Genomic DNA, 24,407 nt, shown 5'->3' on the forward strand with positions numbered 1-24,407 from the left:
TGCTCACACAAGGTGCAACTGTTGTCATGCTTAAATTGGCACTTACATGGAATGTATACATCATAAAGGCGAGTGTGTTCGAGTTGGTGTGATTGTGTTCATTCTGACACTTTTTCAGCGACAGTATTTCTCTGTTCCCATGAGAAAACCAACGTTCCCAGGGCACACTTGTCTAAAAGGACAATTTGGCACATACATATGAAGTTATGCTATACTGCTATGGATAGTCAAAATACCCTCTATGATGCATTGAGTGTGAAGACACTCCCACCAACTCAATATAGTATTCCAGCTATAGACACAGTTTGTACCAAATTGGCCCTATATTTACATAAAACGATCACTGCTTTACTAGTCAATTGCGCCAATAATGGCATAAACGCATTATTGTCAATGCCAAATTAAGGTCAAAGAAGTGTAATCCTGGCATTTACAAGTCATAACATAATACTGTATAGCATATGGTTGCGTCTTATAGGGGGGTCACCTTATATACATTTTTGTAAATAAAATAAAATTACAAATAACCATAAATAATAATATGCCATTTAGCAGACGCTTTTATCCAAAGCGACTTACAGTCGTGCGTGCATACATTTTTGTGTATGGGTGGTCCCGGGGATCGAACCCGGCGTTACAAGCGCCGTGCTCTACCAGCTGAGCTACAGAGGACCACCAATAATAATGCACCGAATCACACAGCCTACTCTAGCTACAAGTTAGGATGAAGATATGGGCTATATGGACTCTACTCCCATTCTAAATGTTTATGCTGTATTATTATATATATATATATATATATATGGAGAAAATAAATCTATTAGCCATATAATTAATACATTAGCTGTTTTCTTTTCTGCTGCTGCAATCTAGCTTCATTTCAGTAAATAAATGTGCGTCCTTGGAATGGTCTATGGTCTAATATATATATATATATATATATATATATTTATTTACTGAAATGAAGCTAGATTGCAGCAGCAGAAAAGAGCTAATGTATTAATTATATGTCTAATAGATTTATTTTCTCCATATCTTTCAACATATAATCAATTTTGTGAGTATCAAGAAGGCATAAGTACAGTTAACATACGGTCGTGAACGTCATTGTCACCTTTCAACCAATGACAATCGGTCTGCTTGACCTTATAAATAGCCTGCGGGTTCACCTGATAATGAACCAGTCCCGAGCGAGTGTGGAGACTTTATTTTCAGCTGACTTGACCGGATTAGATGCATTTATCGTTTTATTTTTTTGAAAAGTCGTCTTTATTCATATAGGCCTACTTTTCTTCATCGAGTAAAGTTGGAAGGATCAAACATGGATAATCGTAAAGCCTTAAAGAGGGTACGTTCAGATCCTGCGTAAAATGTATCTTTCAAATAGTTCATCTATATATTTAGGTGACCGTGAATTGGTTTTGGATTTGTTTTGGTTAAATTACTGATCATTATTATTATTTTCTAGGTTCTAAAACCGGTGATTGAAAAGAAGAGGCGAGATAGGATAAATCAACGCTTGGATGAGCTAAGGACTATTCTGCTAAGCAACACTTCTGACATGGTGAGTTGAGTTGGCCACAGCTTTTCTAGTTGCGTCTGAAATCAGCTCCTTGTGTGTCCCTCTTGTATGAATGAGCCCACTGGGCACAGACGTCAATTCAACATCTATTCCACGTTGGTTCAACGTAATTTGATTGAAATTACGTGGAAACAACGTTGATTCAACCAGTGTATGCCCAGTGGGAGAGGGATATAATAAACAGCAGGGCACCGATAATAATAACTTATTAATGACGTTTCAAACAGCCCATAAAACAACACGCACATATTGTGCGCAATGGCTGTGCATAATGCCTTGTTCAGTAGGATTATTCTTTCTCTCTCACAGCGGCTGAAAAATCCAAAGTTAGAAAAAGCTGAAATTTTAGAGTTGACCGTCGATTACATACGAAGAAAAACAAATGGGAACGACAGCAAAGGTATCTATCAATCCAAAATGTTTTATTGTTTTCCAGTGTGGGTTTGTCATTTAATTTATTTCAGAAATGGGAAGTGAAATCCGCCCCCAAACTGCTGATATAGATAGAACATGGTTAATGTGAGTGCTAATAATTGTTTTATCTTGCCCCAAAACCCCCCTATATCTCACCTACACACACACACCATTGGCTTTTGCAAATTGTTTTGACTATTCTCCCACTGATTCCCATCCTGCTTCTCCATACTGTCCTCTTGCTGTCCACTTTTGAATTCTCTCCATATTCATCATCCTATCATGATCTTTTATCACACGCTCATCTTCATCTCTGGATTCTTCTCTTTCTGTCCTCTCTTTTCTTTCTAATTTACTCCCTATACTGTCTGGCTCACACTATTGACCAACACTAGCCTTCTCAGAAAATTCCATGAAAGAGTCCTCTGCTCCAGTGACTAGTGCTGTGAGTTCCCAAAGGACAGGCCCCATACACAAGCAAACACAGCCCCCACCCAACCCTGTCTACAGTGCAGGTTTCACAGAGTGCATATCCCGCCTGGGCAACTACATCGACAGCGTGGACCCCTCCCAGAGAGAGAGCTTTGTCCAGGGACTAAGGGATCACCTGGATACCCACAGCGCCTGCCCTCTGGGGAGGGTGCAGAGCCAGACCTTCCCCCTGGACCTCCAGCCCTGGGGCCCTGCAGCAGAAGGATCATGCTTCCTGGGCAGAGTGCAAAACAGGAAGGACAGCACAGTGATGGGGCATCAACGAGCCAGCAGGGAAGCCACTTTTCCATATATCAACACCTCTCTTCCCATCTATCCCAACACCTTTGTGCTCCACCACCCCCACCCTACCCAACACCTCTCACACCCATACCCATCTCCCCCTTACTCCCTCTCACCCCCACCCTCCCCCTGTTACTCAAACTCCTCGCCACCTTTCACCACTACCCCTCCATACCTCTCCATGCCCTGCCACTTCCCCTTCCCTCCTTCTCCCTCTCAACGTCCATCAGATTCCTTGTCATCCTTCTCTCAAACTACATCTCCGCCCGTGGTGCCTCTGGTACCAGCCCATCCTTCCCTGGTGTCCAGTCCCCCCACCCCTCTACATCTCTCTGGCCCTGTGCCCGTCGGCCCAACAAGGACTCTGAGGCGGTCACTATTTCAGATCCAGCCCCAGGTAGTATGGAGGCCCTGGTCCTGATATGCGGAGGAGAAGGGTGATTGAAATCCACACAGGACACATACAGGTGTCCACAATATGTGTTCTGAGAGCATCTTTACGGAAACCTAGCCACCCAGATCATCATGGCACACATTCAGGACAACATTCATCTTTCCTATCAAGAAGCGTGTGTTGAGGGCCAGCTAAGAGAGAAAGATGTGGAGGTCAAGGACAATCATACGTTTTCTGAAAACCTGTCACTGTCACTTTAAAAGGCCTGTTTAACAGACTGAAGAATTCTCTGTTATATAACATTTTCTTCAGAGCTTACTTTGTAGAATGCCTGGAGTTTCTCTTTGTTTTCTTGTCTTGGACAATGGATTTCTTCTTTTACATTCCTATACAGTTATTCCCTGTCTCCGGTTCTTTCCTAAATTATAAATCATGTAAAGCATTGTAGATTTATTTATATTTTATCATGTACAAAGTCTTGTAAATAAACTCATTCTTATTTTGTTAACTCGCTTCATTTCCAACTTGTCTCACTGCCTGTCAGTGCTAATGTAACCTACTCAGTATAACATTTAAACTGATAGAATAAAACGGATTTTAAAAAAAAGCGAAATGTATAGAATTAATGCATTATAAATGTAATCACTGTATTGCCCTATTTATCAAAATCATGACGATAACACTATTATGGTTTAAGTGCCAGTTATAACTGCTAGTTAGGCTATAAGTATGATTGAGATATTTGTCATGGTTTAAGATTATTGTAGTTGGCATCCAAAGCCCATAATGTATTGTTTATGTCTCCAATGAACATGAATAACCCTGGATAGTATATGCCTATTGATTTTGGATGTCAGTCCAGCTAAAAACAAACTTTAAAATAAATCCCAAACCAGCGGGCATGGAGCCAATATTATGAATCAACACTTAAAAACATTAACATGTAGTGTGTGTGCATCTATCAGTCACACATACATGTCAGTACATACACACAACAAGTAGGTCACATGGGGGAGAGGCGTTGTGCCGTGAGGACTTGCTTTATTTGTTTTTTGAAACCAGGTTTGCTGTTCACTTGCACTATATAAGATGGAAGGGAGTTCCATGCACTCATGGCTCTGTATAATACTGTACGTTTACTTGAATTTGTTCTGGACCTGGGGATTGTGAAAAAAACCCTGGTGGCATGTCTGGTGGGGTAAGTGTGTGTGTCAGTGCTGTGTTTAAGTTGACTATGCAAACAATTTGGAATTTCCAACACATTAATGTTCAATATAAAAACAAGAAGTGACGCAGTCAGTCTCTCCTCAACTCTTAGCCAAGAGAGACTGGCATGCATAGTATTAATATTAGCCCTCTGATTACAATGAAGAGCAAGACGTGCCATTCTGTTCTGGACCAGCTGCAGCTTAACTAAGTATTTCCTTGCAGCACTTGACCATATGACTGGAAGTTTAATCAAGATAAGATAAAACTAGAGCCTGCAGGACTTCCTTTGTGGAGTGTTGCGTCAAAAAAGCAGAGCATCTCTTTATTACGGACATACCACTCCCCATCTTTACAACCACTGAATCTACAGTTGAAGTCGGACGTTTACATACAGTGAGGGAAAAAGGTATTTGATCCCCTGCTGATTTTGTACGTTTGCCCACTGACAAAGAAATGATCAGTCTATATTTTTAATGGTAGGTTTATTTGAACAGTGAGAGACAGAATAACAACAACAAAAATCCAGAACGCATGTCAAAAATGTTATAAATTGATTTGCATTTTAATGAGGGAAATAAGTATTTGACCCCCCTCTCAATCAGAAAGATTTCTGGCTCCCAGGTGTCTTTTATACAGGTAACGAGCTGAGATTAGGAGCACACTCTTAAAGGGAGTGCTCCTAATCTCAGCTTGTTACCGGTATAAAAGACACCTGTCCACAGAAGCAATCAATCAATCAGAGTCCAAAATCTCCACCATGGCCAAAACCAAAGAGCTCTCCAAGGATGTCAGGGACAAGATTGTAGACCTACACAAGGCTGGAATAGGCTACAAGACCATCGCCAAGCAGCTTGGTGAGAAGGTGACAACAGTTGGTGCGATTATTCGCAAATGGAAGAAACACAAAATAACTGTCAATCTCCCTCAGCCTGGGGCTCCATGCAAGATCACACCTTGTGGAGTTGCAATGATCATGAGAACGGTGAGGAATCAGCCCAGAACTACACGGGAGGATCTTGTCAATGTTCTCAAGGCAGCTGGGACCATAGTCACCAAGAAAACAGTTGGTAACACACTACGCCGTGAAGGACTGAAATCCTGCAGCGCCCACAAGGTCCCCCTGCTCAATAAAGCACATATACAGGGCTGTCTGAAGTTTGCCAATGAACATCTGAATGATTCAGAGGAGAACTGGGTGAAAGTGTTGTGGTCAGATGAGACCAAAATCGAGCTCTTTGGCATCAACTCAACTCGCCTTGTTTGGAGGAGGAGGAATGCTGCCTATGACCCCAAGAGCACATCCCCACCGTCAAACATGGAGGTGGAAACATTATGCTTTAGGGGTGTTTTTCTGCTAAGGGGACAGGACAACTTCACCGCATCAAAGGGACGATAGACGGGGCCATGTACTGTCAAATCTTGGGTGAGAACGTCCTTTCCTCAGCCAGGGCATTGAAAATGGGTCGTGGATGGGTATTCCAGCATGACAATGACCCAAAACACATGGCCAAGGCAACAAAGGAGTGGCTCAAGAAGAAGCACATTAAGGTCCTGGAGTGGCCTAGCCAGTCTCCAGACCTTAATCCCATAGAAAATCTGTGGAGGGAGATGAAGGTTCGAGTTGCCAAACATCAGCCTCAAAACCTTAATGACTTGGAGATCTGCAAAGAGGAGTGGAACAAAATCCCTCCTGAGATGTGTGCAAACCTGGTGGCCAACTACAAGAAACGTCTGACCTCTGTGATTGCCAACAAGGGTTTTGCCACCAAGTAATAAATCATGTTTTGCAGAGGGGTCAAATACTTATTTCCCTCATCAAAATGCAAATCCATTTATAACATTTTTGACATGTGTTTTTCTGGATTTTGTTGTTGTTATTCTGCCTCTCACTGTTCAAATAAACCTACCATTAAAATTATAGACTGATAATGTCTTTGTCAGTGGACAAACGTACAAAATCAGCAGGGGATCAAATACTTTTTTCCCTCACTGTACACTTAGGTTGGAGTCATTAAAACTCGTTTTTCAACCACTCCACAAATTTCTTGTTAACAAACTATAGTTTTGGCAAGTCGGTTAGGACATGTACTTTGTGCATGATACAAGTAATTTTTCCAACAATTGTTTACAGACAGATTATTTCACTTATAATTCACTATATCACAATGCCAGTGGGTCAGACGTTTACATAAACTAAGTTGACTGTGCCTTTAAACAGCTTGGAAAATTCCAGAAAACAATGTCATGGCTTTAGAAGCTTCTGATAGGCTAATTGACATCATTTGAGTCAATTGGAGGTGTACCTGTTGATGTATTTCAAGGCCTACCTTCAAACTCAATGCATCTTTGCTTGACATCATGGGAAAATCAAAAGAAATCAGCCAAGACCTCAGAAAAAAAAATTGTAGACGTCCACAATTTCCAAACGCCTGAAGGTACCACGTTAATCTGTACAAACAATAGTACACAAGTATAAACACCATGGGACCACGCAGCCGTCATACCGCTCAGGAAGGAGACGCGTTCTGTCTCCTAGAGATGAACGTACTTTGGTGCGAAAAGTGCAAATCAATGCCAGAACAACAGCAAAGGACCTTGTGAAGATGCTGGAGGAAACAGGTACAAATGTATCTATATCCACAGTAAAACGAGTCCTTTATCGACATAACCTGAAAGGCCGCTCAGCAAGGAAGAAGCCACTGCTCCAAAACTGCCATAAAAAAGCCAGACTACGGTTTGCAACTGCACATGGGGACAAAGATCGTACTTTTTTGGAGAAATGTCCTCTGGTCTGATGAAACAAAACTAGAACTGTTTGGCCATAATGACCATTGTTATGTTTGGAGGAAAAAGGGGGGACTTGCAAGCCAAAGAACACCATCCCAACCGTGAAGCACGGGGGTGGCAGCGTCATGCTGTGGGGGTGCTTTGCTGCAGGAGGGACTGGTGCACTTCACAAAATAGATGGCGTCATGAGGAAGGAAAATTATGTGGATATATTGAAGCAACATCGCAAGACATCAGTCAGGAAGTTAAAGCTTGGTCACAAATGGGTCTTCCAAATGGACAATGACCCCAAGCATACTTCCAAAGTTGTGGCAAAATGGCTTAAGGACAACAAAGGCAAGGTATTGGAGTGGCCATCCTAAAGCCCTGACCTCAATCCTATAGGAAATGTGTGGGCAGAACTGAAAAAGCGTGTGCGAGCAAGGAGGCCTACAAAACTGACTCAGTTACACCAGCAATGCTACCAAATACTAATTGAGTGTATGTAAACTTCTGACCCACTGGGAATGTGATGAAAGAAATAAAAGCTTAATTAAATCATTCTCTCTACTATTATTCTGACATTTCACATTCTTAAAATAAAGTGGTGATCCTAACTGACCTAAGACCGGGAATTTTTACTAGGATTAAATGTCAGGAATTGTGAAAAACTGAGTTTAAATGTATTTGGCTAAGGTGTATGTAAACTTCCGACTTCAACTGTATATGTTTTGACCTTGACAGTTTACAATCTAAGGAAACACCAAGTAATTTAGTCTCCTCAACTTGTTCAACAGCCACACCATTCATTACCAGATTCAGCTGAGGTCTAGAATTTAGGGAATGATTTGTACCAAATACAATGCCCTTAGTTTTAGAGATGTTCAGGACCAGTTCATTACTGGCCACCCATTCCAAAACAGACTGCAACTCTTTGTTAAGGGTTTCAGTGACTTCATTAGCTGTGGTTGCTGATGTGTATATGGTTGAATCATCAGCATACATAGACACACATGCTTTGTTTTAATGCCAGTGGCAGGTCATTGGTAAAAATAGAAAAGTGTAGAGGGCCTAGAGAGCTGCCCTGCGGTACACCACACTTTACATGTTTGACATTAGAGAAGCTTCCATTAAAGAAAACCCTTTGAGTTATATTAGATAGATAGCTCTGAATCCACCATATGGCAGAGGTTGAAAAGCCATAACACATACATTTTCTCAACAACAGGTTATGGTCAATAATATCAAAGGCTGCACTGAAATCTAACAGTACAGCTCCCATAATCTTATTTTGATCAATTTCTTTCAAGCAATCATCAGTCATTTATGTCAGTGCTGTACATGTTGAGTGCCCTTCTCTATAAACATGCTGACAGTCTGTTGTTAATTTGTTTACAGAGAAGTAGCATTGCATGAATGCCACCCCCCATCCCATTGGTTCTTGCCCTCACCATCATTAACAGAACTACGGGAAAACAGTGCCCGACAGGTGGGGGGAAGGACACCGTCTACCGGTCGCCCCCGCCTCCCGCTAGCACATCAGGCGGGAGGCTGGGGCGACACTGTGTGCTAGCTAACTAGCTATCTTGCTAGTTAGTGTAGTGTCTGAGACAACGATGCCGATCATGCTGTGATGATAAGAATTCCGCTGACGCTGTACTTTGATTATAAAGGTTTATTGTATCAAAGATCACCGTATCAATTTACAGACATCTGCAGATATCTGGAGAATAACCGGACCCAATATCTGATATGTTATTTCTCCCCGTCCTTTGTTCAAAACATGGTATTTATATCCTATGTAACATAAGATGGGTGGTTTTTGACAGACCAATCCCTGGCCTCCACATATCTCCAAATGTCCTCTATTCCAAGAAGCCTATGTAGTAATGCTTTCCAGATGTTTCAGCAAAGCAGAGTAAAGTTAATCTATTACACCATTTGCAAATGTCAGCAAAATCATAGACCTTCAGACACTACATTAGCAACACCATGTGCTAGCTTGCTAGTCTGCTAGCTAGCACATGGTGTCGCCCCCGCCTCCCACCTGCTGTGTACCCGAGAAAACCGTGCCCGACAGGCGGGGGTGAAGGACACTGTCTACTGGTCGTCCTCACCTCCCGCTAGCACAGCAGACGGGAGGCTAGGGAGACACTGTGTGCTAGTTTTCTAGTTAGTCTGCTGTGCTAGAGGGAGGGAGGGAGGGAGGGACGACCGGTAGACAGTGTCCTTCGCCCCAAATGTCAGGCATGGTTTTCTCCAGTACACAGCAGGCAGCAGACGGAGTACTAGTTAGCTAGCTAGCACACAGTGTCGCCCTAGCCTCCCGTCTGCTGTGCTAGCAGGAGGCAGGGGTCAACCGGTAGACAGTGTCCTGTCGGGCATGGTTTTCTCCGGAACACAGCAGTCCTGAGCAGGACTCTGGTACACAGCTTGCTAGTTAGTTAGCTAGCTCACGGTGTCGCCCTCGCATCCCGCCTGCTGTGTACCAGAGTACTCCTTCATCGCCATCGTTAACAGAACTGCGGGAAAACAGTGCCCGACAGGCGGGGGCAAAGGACACTGTCTAACGGTGTATGGCTAGCTAGCTACCGTTGTCGCCCCTTTTTCTGTGGGGTTTATCGGTGGCTGGCGTCTAACATTATTGTGCATTGACACTATCTATGGTACTGGAGTGCCCCTGCCTCCTGCCTGTCCTAATTGAAAAATGGACCAATATAAGTATAAAAAGGGCTTCCTGCCTATGCAGGAATGCCCACATGCAGGAAGCCCCGAATTACGTGCCGCAATTGCACTCTTCTCGAAGATCCTGGACGTTGTTGGATAAAAACTACAAATCCTAATGACAATTCTCAATTGCCCCGCCCCACCACATGTCAGCGAATGAGAGGGTGGTGGGAGCGTTGTAATCTATGTTGTTTTGTTTTGCCTCTACAACCTTACCTTGATGTAAAAATGTGTGAACAAAATGATGCGTATAGACCGTATACAGATTTACAATACATTTTTAAATAGATAATTTCGCCAAATGGCGGGGGAATAACATATACAAATTCAGAAAGGCAAATGATGGGATACCTATTTGTGTGCAAAACTAGGTCGACGTGAATTGCCCAACCCATAGACGTCTGTAATTGGTCGATTTCATAAAGACTGCCTAAAAGTCGTCACCTTATTGGTACCGAGGCCTGTCTGTCTCAGTGTGTAGTCTCTTGCAAAGGATAAAGCAAACAACCCTTGAAATCTTCCAATCTGCGTGAGGTTGAGCTGGTGAGCTAGAAGTTAGCGATCAGAGTTTGGAGTGCACAGCGAGCTCACAATTACCACCACACTGGTTGTGTTATTATTTTTAGAGAGGCTTGTCTTCCAAACATTATTGATTTATTTCACCAGTGAAAACAATATTATCGAACAATCAAGCTATCAACGAAGCTGATGCTGCAGGAACGTCAGTAACTCGGGAGGGAGTGTGGCAGTGACAGTTCAGCTTCACGAGAAGGCGGGGAGAACGGTGAGCTGAGCTGAGACAGTTGTGTTGTTGTTGATGAACATACAGTTACCTCATACTATAGCTAGATGGCTAGTTTACGTATTTTTGCATCTTACTTAGTCGCATTTATTAATGAACGCAAAGTGGTGGATTCTTGGAAAATATCGGCATTTATAGTGAGCTAGCTAGCATAACAGTATTGAGGAACCATTGGTTCACGCGCAGCAGCTGGCATTGAGGATGGGTTCAATGTCTTCATTGTAGACGTTCACTCAACGTTTGCTCCAATAACTTGGATGTATACTATCCAGTGGCATGCATGCACCTTGGGGTCTTATTGTAGAATGACATGCAGGCACAAATAATCAAAAGCTATTTCCAGTTGTGAACAAATAAGTGCGTTACTAAATAGCCGGGAAAGCAGCAACTGGGGACTGGGCACTATTGTAATTTTGTCCAGTTTTAGCTGGGGTAAAAAAATAATATATATATGGCCTAAATTCAAAGTCTTTACATTTAAGGATATAAATAATACATATTATGATTTCTCGGGTTCAGTGATCATTATTATAATCTATTTTGATGTTTTTTCAGATCAGTGGTCCCATGTCAGCACCTAAACAATTGAGTGGAAGATGATAGAGATGTCTGTTGATAAAGAGACTGTTCCAACCAGAAGTACGAAAGTGGATCCAGCGCCACCTCTGCCACCCCAGAAACTCTCAGAATGCACTGGAAGCTGCAACAATGCCCCCAAAGTGCCAAAGGTCACCCTGGCCAACCCAGACAGCACTGATGGTGCTGCTACCTGCCCCATGCCAGACAGTGGGGCCCAAACCAAGCACAGCCGCACAGCTGACCCCCACGATCAGACAAAGCGTGTTGGGCAGGAGGCCATGGTGTCTGAGCAGCACGTTAACCCTAAAAATGGGTTTCAACAACAACAGCAGCAGAAACTCTCAAAGCGTCGCAGCACAATGAATGCAGGGTTCAAGCATCCAGCAGGTAAGAGACGACGACGGGTCAACTCAGAGAGCGACTCTGTTCTGCCCACCAACTTCCTGCTGGGAGGAAACATATTTGACCCGCTGAACCTCAACAGCCTGCAGGACGAGGATGTGAACAGGGCCCTGAACGCTGAGACGCCCAGGTCCTCCCCCCTGCCTGCCAAGAACCGCGACCCTGTGGAGATCCTCATTCCCAGGGACATCACTGACCCACTCAACCTCAACAGCGGGATGGGAGGTAGGAGCCTCCTGGTGTCGCCCTTCAAGAGTGGCGGCAGGAGGAGACACCGCAACAGACACCATGGAGGAGGAGGAGGAGTTGGGGGTTCCACAGTCTCCATGTTGGACCTGTCATATTCAGAGAGAAGTGGTGAAGTGACCAACACCACTGCTTCTGCTCTGTCTAACTTGGCATCTGCTAGTGCTGCGTCTGCCTCCGTTCTAGAAGCACCCAGTGTGCCAGCCGTCCTGGACCCCCAGGGTGCTAATGGTAACGAGATCAACCCCTCCAACTGGAGAGATGAGGCTATGATCACTGTATCAGCCCCCCAGGCCCAGCCTCGAGCCCAGGAAGACTCCTCAGCAGCCACGGTCGGAGGCCCAAACCATCTCTCTAGCCGGCAACGCAGACGCAGACGCAACTCTGGTAAAACAGAGCCTCCTATGGCCCAATCTACTCTTATGGCCAGGTTGGGGACGGAGGAGAGGGGCCGTGGAGCTGGGCCCGGGAGAAACGCGCAGTCCTCCTTCCACACCCCAGTGGTAGGTCCCAGGGGGTCCTCCCAGGTACCAGTGGGTCGGCAACCGCAGCCCCACAACCAGCACAAACAACAGCAACAGCACCAAGGCAACAAGAAGTTCCAGTATGGAAACTACAACAAGTACTACGGCTACCGCAACCCAGGCTGTGCCGAGGACCCACGGTTCCGTTGTCTACGTCCGGAGTGGTTCCACGGTAAAGTAGTACTGGACCTGGGCTGCAACACGGGCCACCTGACTCTGTTTATTGCTAAGAAGTTGCGGCCCGCCCGCATATTGGGGCTGGACATTGACGGGGGTCTGGTGCACGCGGCCCGCCAGAACATCAGACACTACCTGTCAGAGCTGCAGGCCCAGGAGGCCCGGCGAGCCGCAGGGGATGAGGAGAAGACCAATGGACCGGAAGAGGAGATGAAGGAGAAGGCCAACAGACAGGAAGAGGAGAGGAAGGAGAAGGCCAACAGACAGGGAGCGCAGAAGGATGACGAGTCACACTCAGGAGAACTAACGCACAAACAGAATGAAAGGGAGCACAGCAGGGATGAAAATGGAAATGCTGAAAAGCAGGTGAGAAGAGACAGTATCCCTGCAGAGGCAGCGGGGGGCGTGGTGTTGTCACGTCATGCAGAGAGAAGAGCTCAGGAGAGAGGGGCTGAGGAGGACTCTGGAGCACCTGCTGTTGAACTGGGGACCAGCTCCTTCCCTGTCTCCTTACGGATCTCCAGGGGGCCCATAGCAGCACCCCCACTCCCCGACACACCCACCATGCCTCCTGGTAACTTCCCCTCCAATGTCTCCTTTGTCAAGGTAGGTGTGTGTGCTCTGCAGCCTTTTAATGTGTTTCCATTTTAATAATCATTATTCATAATATTAAGGAGGAAATTAATACTATTATGATGAATAATTTGTTGCTTCTCTTTCACAGAGAAACATCCCACATTGTTCAGAACTCATCTCCTCTCATCTCCTCTCTCCTTAGGGAAATTATGTCCTAGAGAGTGATGCTCTGCTGCTGACCCAGCGGCCAGAGTATGATGTCATCCTGTGCTTCAGCGTTACCAAGTGGGTCCACCTGAACTGGGGAGACGGTGGCCTGAAGCGCCTCTTTCACAGAGTGTTCAGACACCTGCGTCCTGGAGGTCTGTTCGTCCTGGAGCCACAGCCCTGGATCACCTACGGCAAGAGGAAGAAACTCACGGTGAGATAGGGAGAGAGCTTAGTGTTGTAAGGACAAATGGTGTGATCTGCTACTGTAGATGTGCATAAATGCAGTATATAGCCAAAACAATAACTACAACATTTTACAAGTGGCCTGTTTCTTTATTACAGACATTTAAAGTATGTGCTGCTTTGCTCAGCACTGAGGCTTAGACTGAATCATGTCTGACTTTCCTCTCTCACTGTTGCAGGATAGCATCTTTAAGAATTACCACAGCATCCGCCTCAAACCAGAACAGTTCTCCACATACCTGACATCTGAAGTGGGATTCTCCAGCTACGAGTTGATTGGGACGCCTAACAGTTCATCAAGAGGTATGTCGCTGGTTCGTTAGATACTGATGTCATCTCTGATTCTTTCACGTGTCCTTTTCCAGTCTAGTCTATTCTGTTTCTCAAACTAATGGATTTGTACGTCTTCCACAGGTTTTCAGAGGCCAATCTACTTGTTTCATAAAGGAACATAATCTGCCTGGAAGTGGGTTGGAGTAGGAGAAACCCAAACCACCATGAGACACAAAACAAGCCACCCGCTCAAAGATCTGCCTTCATTTCTAGTCTGTAAGCATATCGGTCAACCCCAATCAGAGCTTTCTACATGTCTGTGACACTGTGTTGTTCAGAAGGTAGCTAAGGAGACCAAAACATGAGACTTGATTCTATAGAACGAGTATCTGATGGCTTCTCTACCCACCAAACTCCAGTCCAGATGATAAGAAAGCGTTGGGACAGGGTGAACTCAATCATGACTCTTTGGGCTTTTTGCTCCCCATGCACAGGCATTGTGTTCCATATCATTTTACTACTGTTCGTACTCTTGTTCAGTTTAAGGATTGTATTTTTTTCACTTTCATTTTAATATCGACGTTCATCAATAGATCAACTTTTGAAGCAGAATGGACAACCGAAACCCATTTCGAAGCCTTTACATAAAATGTATTCTCATATAATGTCCAAATAGAACTAATCTAGGGACATTTCTCACACTTTTTATAGGATTAGAGCATCTTCAATTTAAGACTGTTCTGCTTAAAAACATGTCCTCACTGAGTTCCTGTGGCCTAACTGACTGACCAGGAAAAGCAGTTTGACTCTGGATAAGTGTGGCCTGTCTTCAGCCTGCTCCTGCTCCTGGCCCGAAGTGCATTCTCTCTAGATATCCTACTGCCTGTCCAGGGACTGTTCCTGTCTATTTCTATTGGTAGCTGATTCAAAAACAACTGTCAGTCAGGTGGAGTTGGCTATGGTGAGATGTGAGAGGATGATCAGTGTTTTTACTTTGGCTATAATAAGAATTATTGATTGTTCTTTTATTTAATTAGACTCATGTTCCTATTTTTTTTTAAATAATTAAAAATAAAAAAACGTTTCTTTCAATGGATTCTTCTTGTTATGTGTACAAACAAAGGTTTGCTGCCAATTTATCATATGTAGCCTACACAGGGCTTCCATGGTTTGGACTCAGATCGGACTTGTATTGTTAATCCAGCTCACTTTAATCCAAATCAGTTCATCATAATGTAATGTTGTTTACGCTTTACTCGATTCTTACGCTTAATATTTTGTTTACTCGCACCTGGTGCTGCTTTAGTTCTGATTTTCTTTAAATGTTTTTGTTTTTAATAAACAAATCAATGGAAATGCAGTCAGTGCTCATTAGTCATTCCACAGAGGACTCCAATCTACAGGCCTTAAAACCTCCACTGGCACTAAACAAAACAATCTGATTCACAGGCTCAAATCAAAACCAACCTATTAATCTCAGCCTTTTCCACAAGATCCTAGACCTAGGGAGATGTTATAGAGGGGAAATAGCTTGATGAAAAGAGAATCGTGTGACTTCTGTTCATTATTTTTCTGTCTATGTTGTGCAGATTTGTAACCACCCATTTTATATAAAGGTTGAATCAGTTATACATTTTTACAAATATTTGACTACCCTTGGAATACCAGCCCTGATATGTGTGTAATTGGGTTCTCACTAGTCATGTGGATGCTTGGTCAAAGGACTCTGCACGAGAGATTTGCTACAAATACATTGAGACAACTCACTTCTCAATCTGTTGAATTTACACTGATGATGGATTTGTCAATTATACAAAGTCCATGATAATGTCATATCTGTATTGTGGAGGTTTGGGCTAATAACTGACGGGGGGGGGTCATTTCAATAAGGTTGTCTGTATCGTACAAGAACATTGTTTTGAGAGCTCTCTGTACATGTTTAAAGAAGCAATCTGCAGTTCAAACAATAAAGCGGCCACTGGTTTGGTAAAAAACAGAGGAATGAGGCTGGAGAAATGTAACAATTCCTAGACCGAGCTGTGGATGCAAGGACTGACCATCCATTATATAAACATGATAGTTTTAACCATGTTTTGAGGTTATACAGTGTTTTGTTTACAATTAAATTGTTTCCAAAGGGTTAAAACAAACTTATATTTGTGTTTTGATGGGGTGCGGCAGTTGAACTAAGCTCATGAGGCTGTGCACATCAGACATCCAGGACAGATAACAATTCGTAGCCAGCCCTAGCCTACCATACTATACTGTTTTTATATGGATAACAAGGGTTCATGATAGGCCTATGTCAAAAACATGAGCAAGTACCATGATCCCCCAGGAAATATGAGTTTTATAAATGCTCCAGAGTTGAGAATATTAGCGGCATATCCAGAAACTGACAAGCTAAATAGATTATCATGTTTTATTTGCAGGAGTAGGGGAAGAATCAAATTATTCATTTTAAATTATCTACTGCCAAAAAGGGCTGGTTGATGCTAGTAGACTAATAAAAGTGTCCTGCCCCCCCAAGGTTGGGAACCACTGCTACAAAGATGTTTTGGCACAAGGTGTTTGGGCTGTTGAGTCCTCATAGCAAAATGGTCTTCAGAAATAAAACATTGGGAAATTATAAAAAATTGCTAGTGTTCTTCTTCATCTGTGTTATTTCAGTCACTTTGTTGTAGTCCATTATAGTACCACTGGGTGGCAGAACACTCCATGAAATGTCTGAAATGTTCTGTCATTTTCTTCTCAGGCTCAAACCGAAACCAGAAGCCCAGAAACTGGGGTAAACAGTCAGATCATCAAAACCAAAAAACCCTAATTTAATACTGTAATTACATAATACCTTATTTAGAATTCAGCTGTTTGAATTTGAGTTTTTGCACTTTTGCTTAGTTTTACTTATACTAAGTGTCGTATGTGAACAAGAAAAGTCCCGACATCCCTGGTTGTGGTGTCATTTTGTGACCTAGTTCAAATCACAGCTGTAAGATTGGCCAAATATTTCAAATAAATGTGATCCTCGGGCAGCTTCCTCATGGTCCACATGTTCCTCCTGGGTCCCATTTAGCTGACTAGAGCCTGCCCTTGACCTACTTCCAGTCAAACTGAGCTGAGGCAGCTTCAGGACCAGCAGAACAGTCTTGCCTTGAGGAAAGCGGGACTGGAGGATGGAGGATGGAGACTAGATACTTCTCAGTGAGTTTTTCTCCATTCCCAGATACTATCGAGAGCATCGTTAAGTGTTTTTTTGTACTGTAATAGATGTCTGTCAATGTGCCTCCTTTGTTTTGTGTTGTTTCTGTCTGTTATTCTATGAAGATGAATTCCTCGGTTGTTTGTGTGTATCAAACCTCCGGCTGCATGCTGTTAAAAAGAGCAGGAGATGAGTAGTTAGAGAATAGTCATTGGTTAGTTGGACAACCTACATAGATATGTCCACGTGTGTTTGTGAGTGTGTGCACGTCTGTGCGTGTGTGTGTGCGTGTTAGAGAGAGAGAGAGGGTGAGAGAGAGAGGGTGCGAGAAATGGCATGCAAGCTTGCTTTTCATGTGTTGGTATCTGTTTGTGTGTGAGGAGGATACATGTATATCTGTCAATATTCACACACACTACTTTCTCTCTGTCACTCTTTATGCAATCTTGTAACAATTAATATTTTACATGTGGTTTAGAACATGAATGTTCAGGACATTTAGTTAAATCAGTAGTGTGTGTGTGTGTGTGTGTGTAACCCCTCAGTGTCTGACTCTCCATCACCACAGTAGGGTGGGTTATGAAATGTGGTAAACAGGTCAGCCATAGTCAGGTCAGCTCCCTGGCTGAATACTGTCGTTTACCACAGGCTGGGTTCCATATTGTCTTTTCAATCATACCTTTCAAACTATTTCTACTGTATTTAATGGAATTTAGGTGAATGGTACAGTGTGTGATGTTCTCAAGACAATGTTCTCTAGAGGCCAATATGGGTCAGGTCAGTTGTGGCCCATGCTGTTCTACTGAGTCGCCTCTGTGGGCTCTGGAACCCTCTGGAACTCTCTGGAACCCTCTGGAACTAATTCCCGACCAGTCCAGGTAGCTTGGTTCAGGTTATGCTGTGTGACTAGGTGGATGGGTGCCCAGATGGGGTATTTGAGCATTCCTATACAAACTGTTCCAGTACTGTGCTTGGTGTTTTTTTATGTATTCATGAGTGTGTGTGGTTAAATACGTGTATGCCAGTGGCGGTCGGTCATATCATGGCCTTATTTGAGCATGGCCTTATTTCTATTACAGCATATTGGATTCAATGTAACATCGATAGGTTTAGGCTACTGCATGATACTCAAAATTTCCCTATACCCATCATGAGGTTGCTACAACCTAGCCAATGAATGAAAGTTTACAACGTACGTGCGCAGGTCAAGAGAAAAATTGGAGTAATCAAGGTGACAGACAGTGACACATGCAATACTGCCTTGCACACTCTGGCCTGCATCTAGCTGATCTAAGGTGTAATCATTAGTCCAACAGTTGCAAATGAGAGTTTCTATTGTTTCATTACGTTTGCTTCCGTTTAAGAAACATTTTCCAACAGAATCGGCGGAATGAATACACCCCTGATCACACGCAGTTCACTTTCATAGCAGCCACATACAAACAGCATGATAATTTTGCTCGTTGTAGAATTCCTTCTCACATCTACAAGTTCTCCTCCTCTCACCTTTTCCCTTCGCTTGTGGACAACACATCAGCTGTCTGTGACCTGGCGAAAAAACCTTTCCAAACCTTCATATCATAACTGATAACTGCTACACACAGCCTACCTACATCGTCATAGCTACTAGAACCAATGTGTTAGTAAACCTGCTACAATCATGCAGTACAGTGTAAAGTCAGCAAGCAGTTTTGCAGTTACAGGCGGGCCCCGGTGGCAATAAATTAAATACAACCAAAACCTTACCTTGACTTGGAAGAGTTCCAGTGTTGGATAGCTATAGCCAGCCAGCTAACATAGCATCCCTCTCTCATCCCCCAGCCCGGTGCGCCCCGTGCCTGCTCCTCGCACTAAACCAGTGGTGCGTGTCGCCAGCCCGGTGCGCCCCGTACCTGCTCCTCACACCAAACCAGTGGTGCATGTCTCCAGTCCTGTACGGCCCGTACTTACTCCTCGCACCAAACCAGTGGTGCGTGTCGCCAGCCCGTACACACCGTACCTGATCCTCGCACCAAACCAGTGGTGCGTGTCTCCAGTCCTGTACGGCCCGTGCCTGCTCCTAGCACTAAACCAGTGGTGAGTGTCGCCAGCCCGGTGCACCCCGTACCTCCTCCTCGCAGGTACCTTTTTTGGAGGGGTGGTGGGCGAAGCAGCAGGAGGCCCTGAAAGACCTGCAGCTCAGCACTGAGAGAGGAGACCACCACCTTACGGGGGCTGATAGATAAGAGGGAGCAGGAGCTCTCCCTTCAGAGGGAGGCGCTGCAGGAGGCCCACAGGGAGAAGGAGTCAGTGGATGCACGGAGAGAGGAGCTGGCCAGACAACAGGAGGGGCTGAGAGAGGAGTTAACCCTCCAGCAGCAGAGAGCTCAGTCCTTAAAGCAGAGGCTGGTGGAGAGAGGTTTCAGAAGAGAGCCAACTCCCCGCACTCGCTTTGAGGAGCGTGTGACCGTACAAGCACCAGGCTATGTGCCGGCTTTACGCACTGTGCCGCCAGTGCGCCTCCACAGACCGGTACGGCCCGTGCCTGCTCCTCGCACCAAACCAGTGGTGCGTGTCGCCAGCCCGGTGCGCCCCGTACCTGCTCCTCGCACCAAATCAGTGGTGCGTGTCCCCAGCCCGGTACGGCCCGTGCCTGCTCCTCGCACTAAACCAGTGGTGCATGTCGCCAGCCCGGTGCGCCCCGTACCTGCTCCTCGCAACAAATCAGTGGTGCGTGTCCCCAGCCCGGTACGGCCCGTGCACTGGAGGCTTCATGCCATGGATCATCACTGGAGGCTTCGGGCCATGGATCATCACTGGCGCTGGCCCATGAGGCACCGGGCTGTGGACCCGCACCACTGGTTTGGTGCGAGGAGCAGGTACGGGGCGCACCGGGCTGGCGACACGCACCACTGGTTTAGTGCGAGGAGCAGGTCGAGCCGCAGGACTGGAGACACGCACCACTGGTTTGGTGCGACAGGTACGGGCGCACCGGGCTGGCGACACGCACCACTGGTTTAGTGCGAGGAGCAGGTACGAGCCGTACAGGACTGGAGACACGCACCACTGGTTTGGTGCGAGGAGCAGGTACGGGGCGCACCGGGCTGGCGACACGCACCACTGGTTTAGTGCGAGGAGCAGGTACGAGCCGTACAGGACTGGAGACACGCACCACTGGTTTGGTGCGAGGAGCAGATACGGGCCGTACAGGACTGGAGACACGCACCACTGGTTTGGTGCAAGGAGCAGGCCCGTGCCTGCTGGCCCGTGCCTGCTCCTCGCACTAAACCAGTGGTGCGTGTCTCCAGCCCGGTGCGCCCCGTACCTGCTCCTCGCACCAAACCAGTGGTGCGTGTCCCCAGCCCGGTAAGGCCCGTGCCTGCTCCTCGCACCAAACCAGTGGTGAGTGTCGCAGCCCGGTGCGCCCCGTACCTGCACCTCGCACCAAACCAGTGGTGCGTGTCTCCAGTCCTGTACGGCCCGTACCTGCTCCTCGCACCAAACCAGTGGTGCGTGTCTCCAGTCCTGTACAGCCCGTGCCTGCTCCTCGCACTAAACCAGTGGTGAGTGTCGCCAGCCCGGTGCGCCCCGTACCTGCTCCTCGTACCAAACCAGTGGTGCGTGTCTCCAGTCCTGTACGGCCCGTACCTGCTCCTCGCACCAAACCGGTGGTGCGTGTCGCCAGCCCGGTGTGCCCCATACCTGCTCCTTGCACCAAACCAGTGGTGCGTGTCTCCAGTCCTGTACGGCCCGTACCTGCTCCTCGCACCAAACCAGTGGTGCGTGTCTCCAGTCCTGTACAGCCCGTGCCTGCTCCTCGCACTAAACCAGTGGTGAGTGTCGCCAGCCCGGTGCGCCCCGTACCTGCTCCTCGTACCAAACCAGTGGTGCGTGTCTCCAGTCCTGTACGGCCCGTACCTGCTCCTCGCACCAAACCGGTGGTGCGTGTCGCCAGCCCGGTGTGCCCCATACCTGCTCCTTGCACCAAACCAGTGGTGCGTGTCTCCAGTCCTGTACGGCCCGTACCTGCTCCTCGCACCAAACCAGTGGTGCGTGTCTCCAGTCCTGTACGGCTCGTACCTGCTCCTCGCACTAAACCAGTGGTGCGTGTCGCCAGCCCGGTGCGCCCCGTACCTACTCCTCGCACCAAACCAGTGGTGCGGGTCCACAGCCCGGTGCCTCATGGGCCAGCGCCAGTGATGATCCATGGCCCGAAGCCTCCAGTGATGATCCATGGCATGAAGCCTCCAGTGCACGGGCCGTACCGGGCTGGGGACACGCACCACTGATTTGGTGCGAGGAGCAGGTACGGGGTGCACCGGGCTGGCGACACGCACCACTGGTTTAGTGCGAGGAGTAGGCACGGGCCGTACCGGGCTGGGGACACGCACCACTGATTTGGTGCGAGGAGCAGGTACGGGGCGCACCGGGCTGGCGACACGCACCACTGGTTTGGTGCGAGGAGCAGGCACGGGCCATGGCACGAAGCCTCATGTGATGATCCATGGCCCGGAGCCTCCTGCGACGGTCTGCAGTCCGGAGCCTCCTGCGATGGTCTGCAGTACAGAGTCTCCAGCTCCGGTCAGCTGCTTTAATCCAGTGCCAGAGCAGTCCGCTCCACCGGGGTCCAGTTCAGCTCCGGTCAGCGGCTCCAGTCCAGTGCCAGAGCAGTCTGCTCCACCGGGGTCCAGTTCAGCTCCAGTCAGCGGCTCCAGTCCAGTGCCAGAGCAGTCCGCTCCACCGGGGTCCAGTTCAGCTCCGGTCCGCGTCTCCACTCCAGTGCCAGAGCATTCTGCTCCACCGGTGCCCAGTCCTGCTCCGGTTATCTGCTCCCTACCAGAGCCGGGGCAGTCCACTTCACCGGTGCCCAGTCCGGGTCCGGTCGTCTACTCTTCTCCCATGCCGGAGCCATCCGCTCCACCGGGGACCGAGCCGGAGCCAGACGTCAAACCCTCTCCAGGGTCAGGGTCTCCCACACCAGGGTCCAGACAGGACTTGGTGCATCGCGGGAGGACTGCTGGGCCGGGACCAGACGTCAGACCCTCTCCAGGGTCGAGGGCTCCCACACCAGGGTCCAGACAGGACTTGGTGCATCGCGGGAGGACTGCTGGGCTGGGACCAGACGTCAGCCCCTCTCCAGGGTGGAGGGCTCCCACACCAGGGTCCAGACAGGGCTTGGTGCATGGTGGGAGGACTGAGAGGGGGAGCATCGCGCTGGGGTCCAGACCGGACCGGGCGTGCAAAGGGGAGGCAGGATGGGAGAAGAGTTTACTGCCTACGTCACGTCCGAAGCCGGAGCCGGAGCCGCCACCGAGGCTAGATGCCCACCCGGACCCTCCCCTAATGAGTCAGGATTTTGCGGCCGGAGTCCGCACCTTTGGGGGGATGGGGGAGGGGGTTACTGTCACGCCCTGACCTTAGAGATCACCTGTATTCTCTGTTTGGTTAGGTCAGGGTGTGAATGCTAGATAATCTAGTTTATCTATTTCTATGTTGGCCGGGTGTGGTTCCCAATCAGAGCCAGCTGTCGATCGTTGTCTCTGATTGGGGATCATACTTAGGCAGCCATTTTGCCTACCTATGTTGTGGAATCTTGTTTCTGTTTCTGTTTCGGTTTAGGCTTGTTGCTGTTAGCCTTTAGAACTTCACGTTCAGTTGCTTTTGTTATTTTGTCAAGTGTTTATTTATTAAATTAAACATGTACGCATACCACGCTGCACCCTGGTCCGACCATTTATACAACGAACGTGACACTCTGTTTGAGCTGGGTGTTTGAGTAGGCTAAACTAGCTAGCTGCATTTGGTAGCTAAGTGAAAGTGAAAAAAATACAATGAAAAATAAATCTCTCTCTCTCTTCTCCTTCATTTTTAAATACATTAATTTGTTTTCAAAACTGTTCAACTATTGTCTTTCTCTTTGAGTCAACTACTTACCACATTTTATGCACTGCAGTGCTAGCTAGCTGTAGCTTATGCTTTCAGTACTAGATTAATTATCTGATCCTTTGATTGGGTGGACAACATGTCAGTTCATGCTGCAAGAGCTCTGATAGGTTGGAGGACGTCCTCCGGAAGTTGTCATAATTACTGTGTAAGTCTATGGAAGAGGGTGAGAACCATAAGCCTCCAAGATTTGTATTGAAGTCAATGTACCCAGAGGAGGATAGAAACTAGTTGTCCTCCGGCTACACCATGGCGCTAACCTACAGAGTTCTGTTGAGGCTACTGTAGACCTTCATTGCAAAACATTGTGTTTGAATCTATTATTTGGTGACGTGAAAATATTTAGTATTGTTTTATCTAAAAATTATAACTTTTTAAATGTTTCACTATTTTTTTTTTTCTGAAATTCACTGAGGAGGATGGTGTTCCCCTTCCTCCTATGAGGAACCTCCACTGGTGTATGCCTACGTGTACAACACATACCTATGTGTGTAGGTGTGTGTTGTATTTGTTGTAGCTTGGATCTATGCCTCTCCTCTCCACCCCAGGGAATATGTGTATGTTCATAATTTAGAATTGCATTATTGCTGCACCATTGCTCCTGCATTGTGGGGAGCTGGCAGAGGGGAGGGAGGTCATGCTGCCTTTTGTACAATTACTGAGCTGATGATGCAAAGACACAGAAGCACACATTCCCCCGTAAACCAGGCTTTAGTGGTGAAGTCCATGCTCTTAAAGGCAAAGTGCACCCCTAAAATGCGCACATGATTCTATAAATTTTACTGCAATGCATTTTAACAAAGGTTCCAGACCAAATTCACTGCATTGACATTACTCAGTCATAGAAGGTACACCCCCAGCTAACTGTAGAAACATATAGTCACACAGAGAAATATGAGAATGACTTGGCTTTATACCCAAAATACCCTCCATGTATGCTTCATTTCTTATTTTAAATCCTTATACCCCCTTTACTTTCCTGTTCCTCGTCCTCTCTCTCTCTCTCTCTCTCTCTCTCTCTCTCTCTCTCTCTCTCTACACAAACACAAACACAAACACACACACACTCAGTGCAGACGCACATACAACCGTTCACATAGACCCCAGCACCACGGTAACGGCCACATGACAACAACAACCCTTCCTATTGCCACGGCAACAACTGCACCATTGCTAAGGCAACAGCTGCAGAGCACCACAACAAGCAGAAAACCCTTCACGCCTTTTCACCTTCTGTCATGTTATGTCACTCTGATTGACGTATGTGTTTCCATTTTCTGTGATGCATATGTAATTCGCACTCTCTCTCCCCCTCTACACATTATATTTCGGTCTAATTCCTTCTGTTTTCACATACACACCATATACACTTACTCTCTCTCTCTCTC

The 24,407-nt window shown here is 46.5% G+C and overlaps 2 protein-coding genes across 2 annotated transcripts; both read left to right on the forward strand.

Moving 5' to 3' along the window:
- The first annotated feature begins 1,204 nt into the window (after nucleotides 1–1,204).
- Nucleotides 1,205–3,589, forward strand: her1 (hairy-related 1). The gene is made up of 4 exons (XM_041850192.1): nucleotides 1,205–1,348; nucleotides 1,469–1,564; nucleotides 1,892–1,982; nucleotides 2,392–3,589. Exons 1-4 carry the CDS (start codon nucleotides 1,322–1,324, stop codon nucleotides 3,189–3,191), a joined length of 1,014 nt encoding a protein of 337 aa, XP_041706126.1. The 5' UTR covers nucleotides 1,205–1,321; the 3' UTR covers nucleotides 3,192–3,589.
- Nucleotides 3,590–10,393: 6,804 nt separating this feature from the next.
- Nucleotides 10,394–14,990, forward strand: LOC121541886 (7SK snRNA methylphosphate capping enzyme-like). Its single transcript, XM_041851252.1, has 5 exons — nucleotides 10,394–10,650; nucleotides 11,224–13,202; nucleotides 13,375–13,593; nucleotides 13,805–13,928; nucleotides 14,040–14,990. Exons 2-5 carry the CDS (start codon nucleotides 11,265–11,267, stop codon nucleotides 14,078–14,080), a joined length of 2,322 nt encoding a protein of 773 aa, XP_041707186.1. The 5' UTR covers nucleotides 10,394–10,650; nucleotides 11,224–11,264; the 3' UTR covers nucleotides 14,081–14,990.
- The last annotated feature ends 9,417 nt before the right edge of the window (nucleotides 14,991–24,407 follow it).

Source organism: Coregonus clupeaformis, chromosome 27 (assembly GCF_020615455.1).
Source record: "Coregonus clupeaformis isolate EN_2021a chromosome 27, ASM2061545v1, whole genome shotgun sequence".
Taxonomy (NCBI): Eukaryota; Metazoa; Chordata; class Actinopteri; order Salmoniformes; family Salmonidae; genus Coregonus; species Coregonus clupeaformis.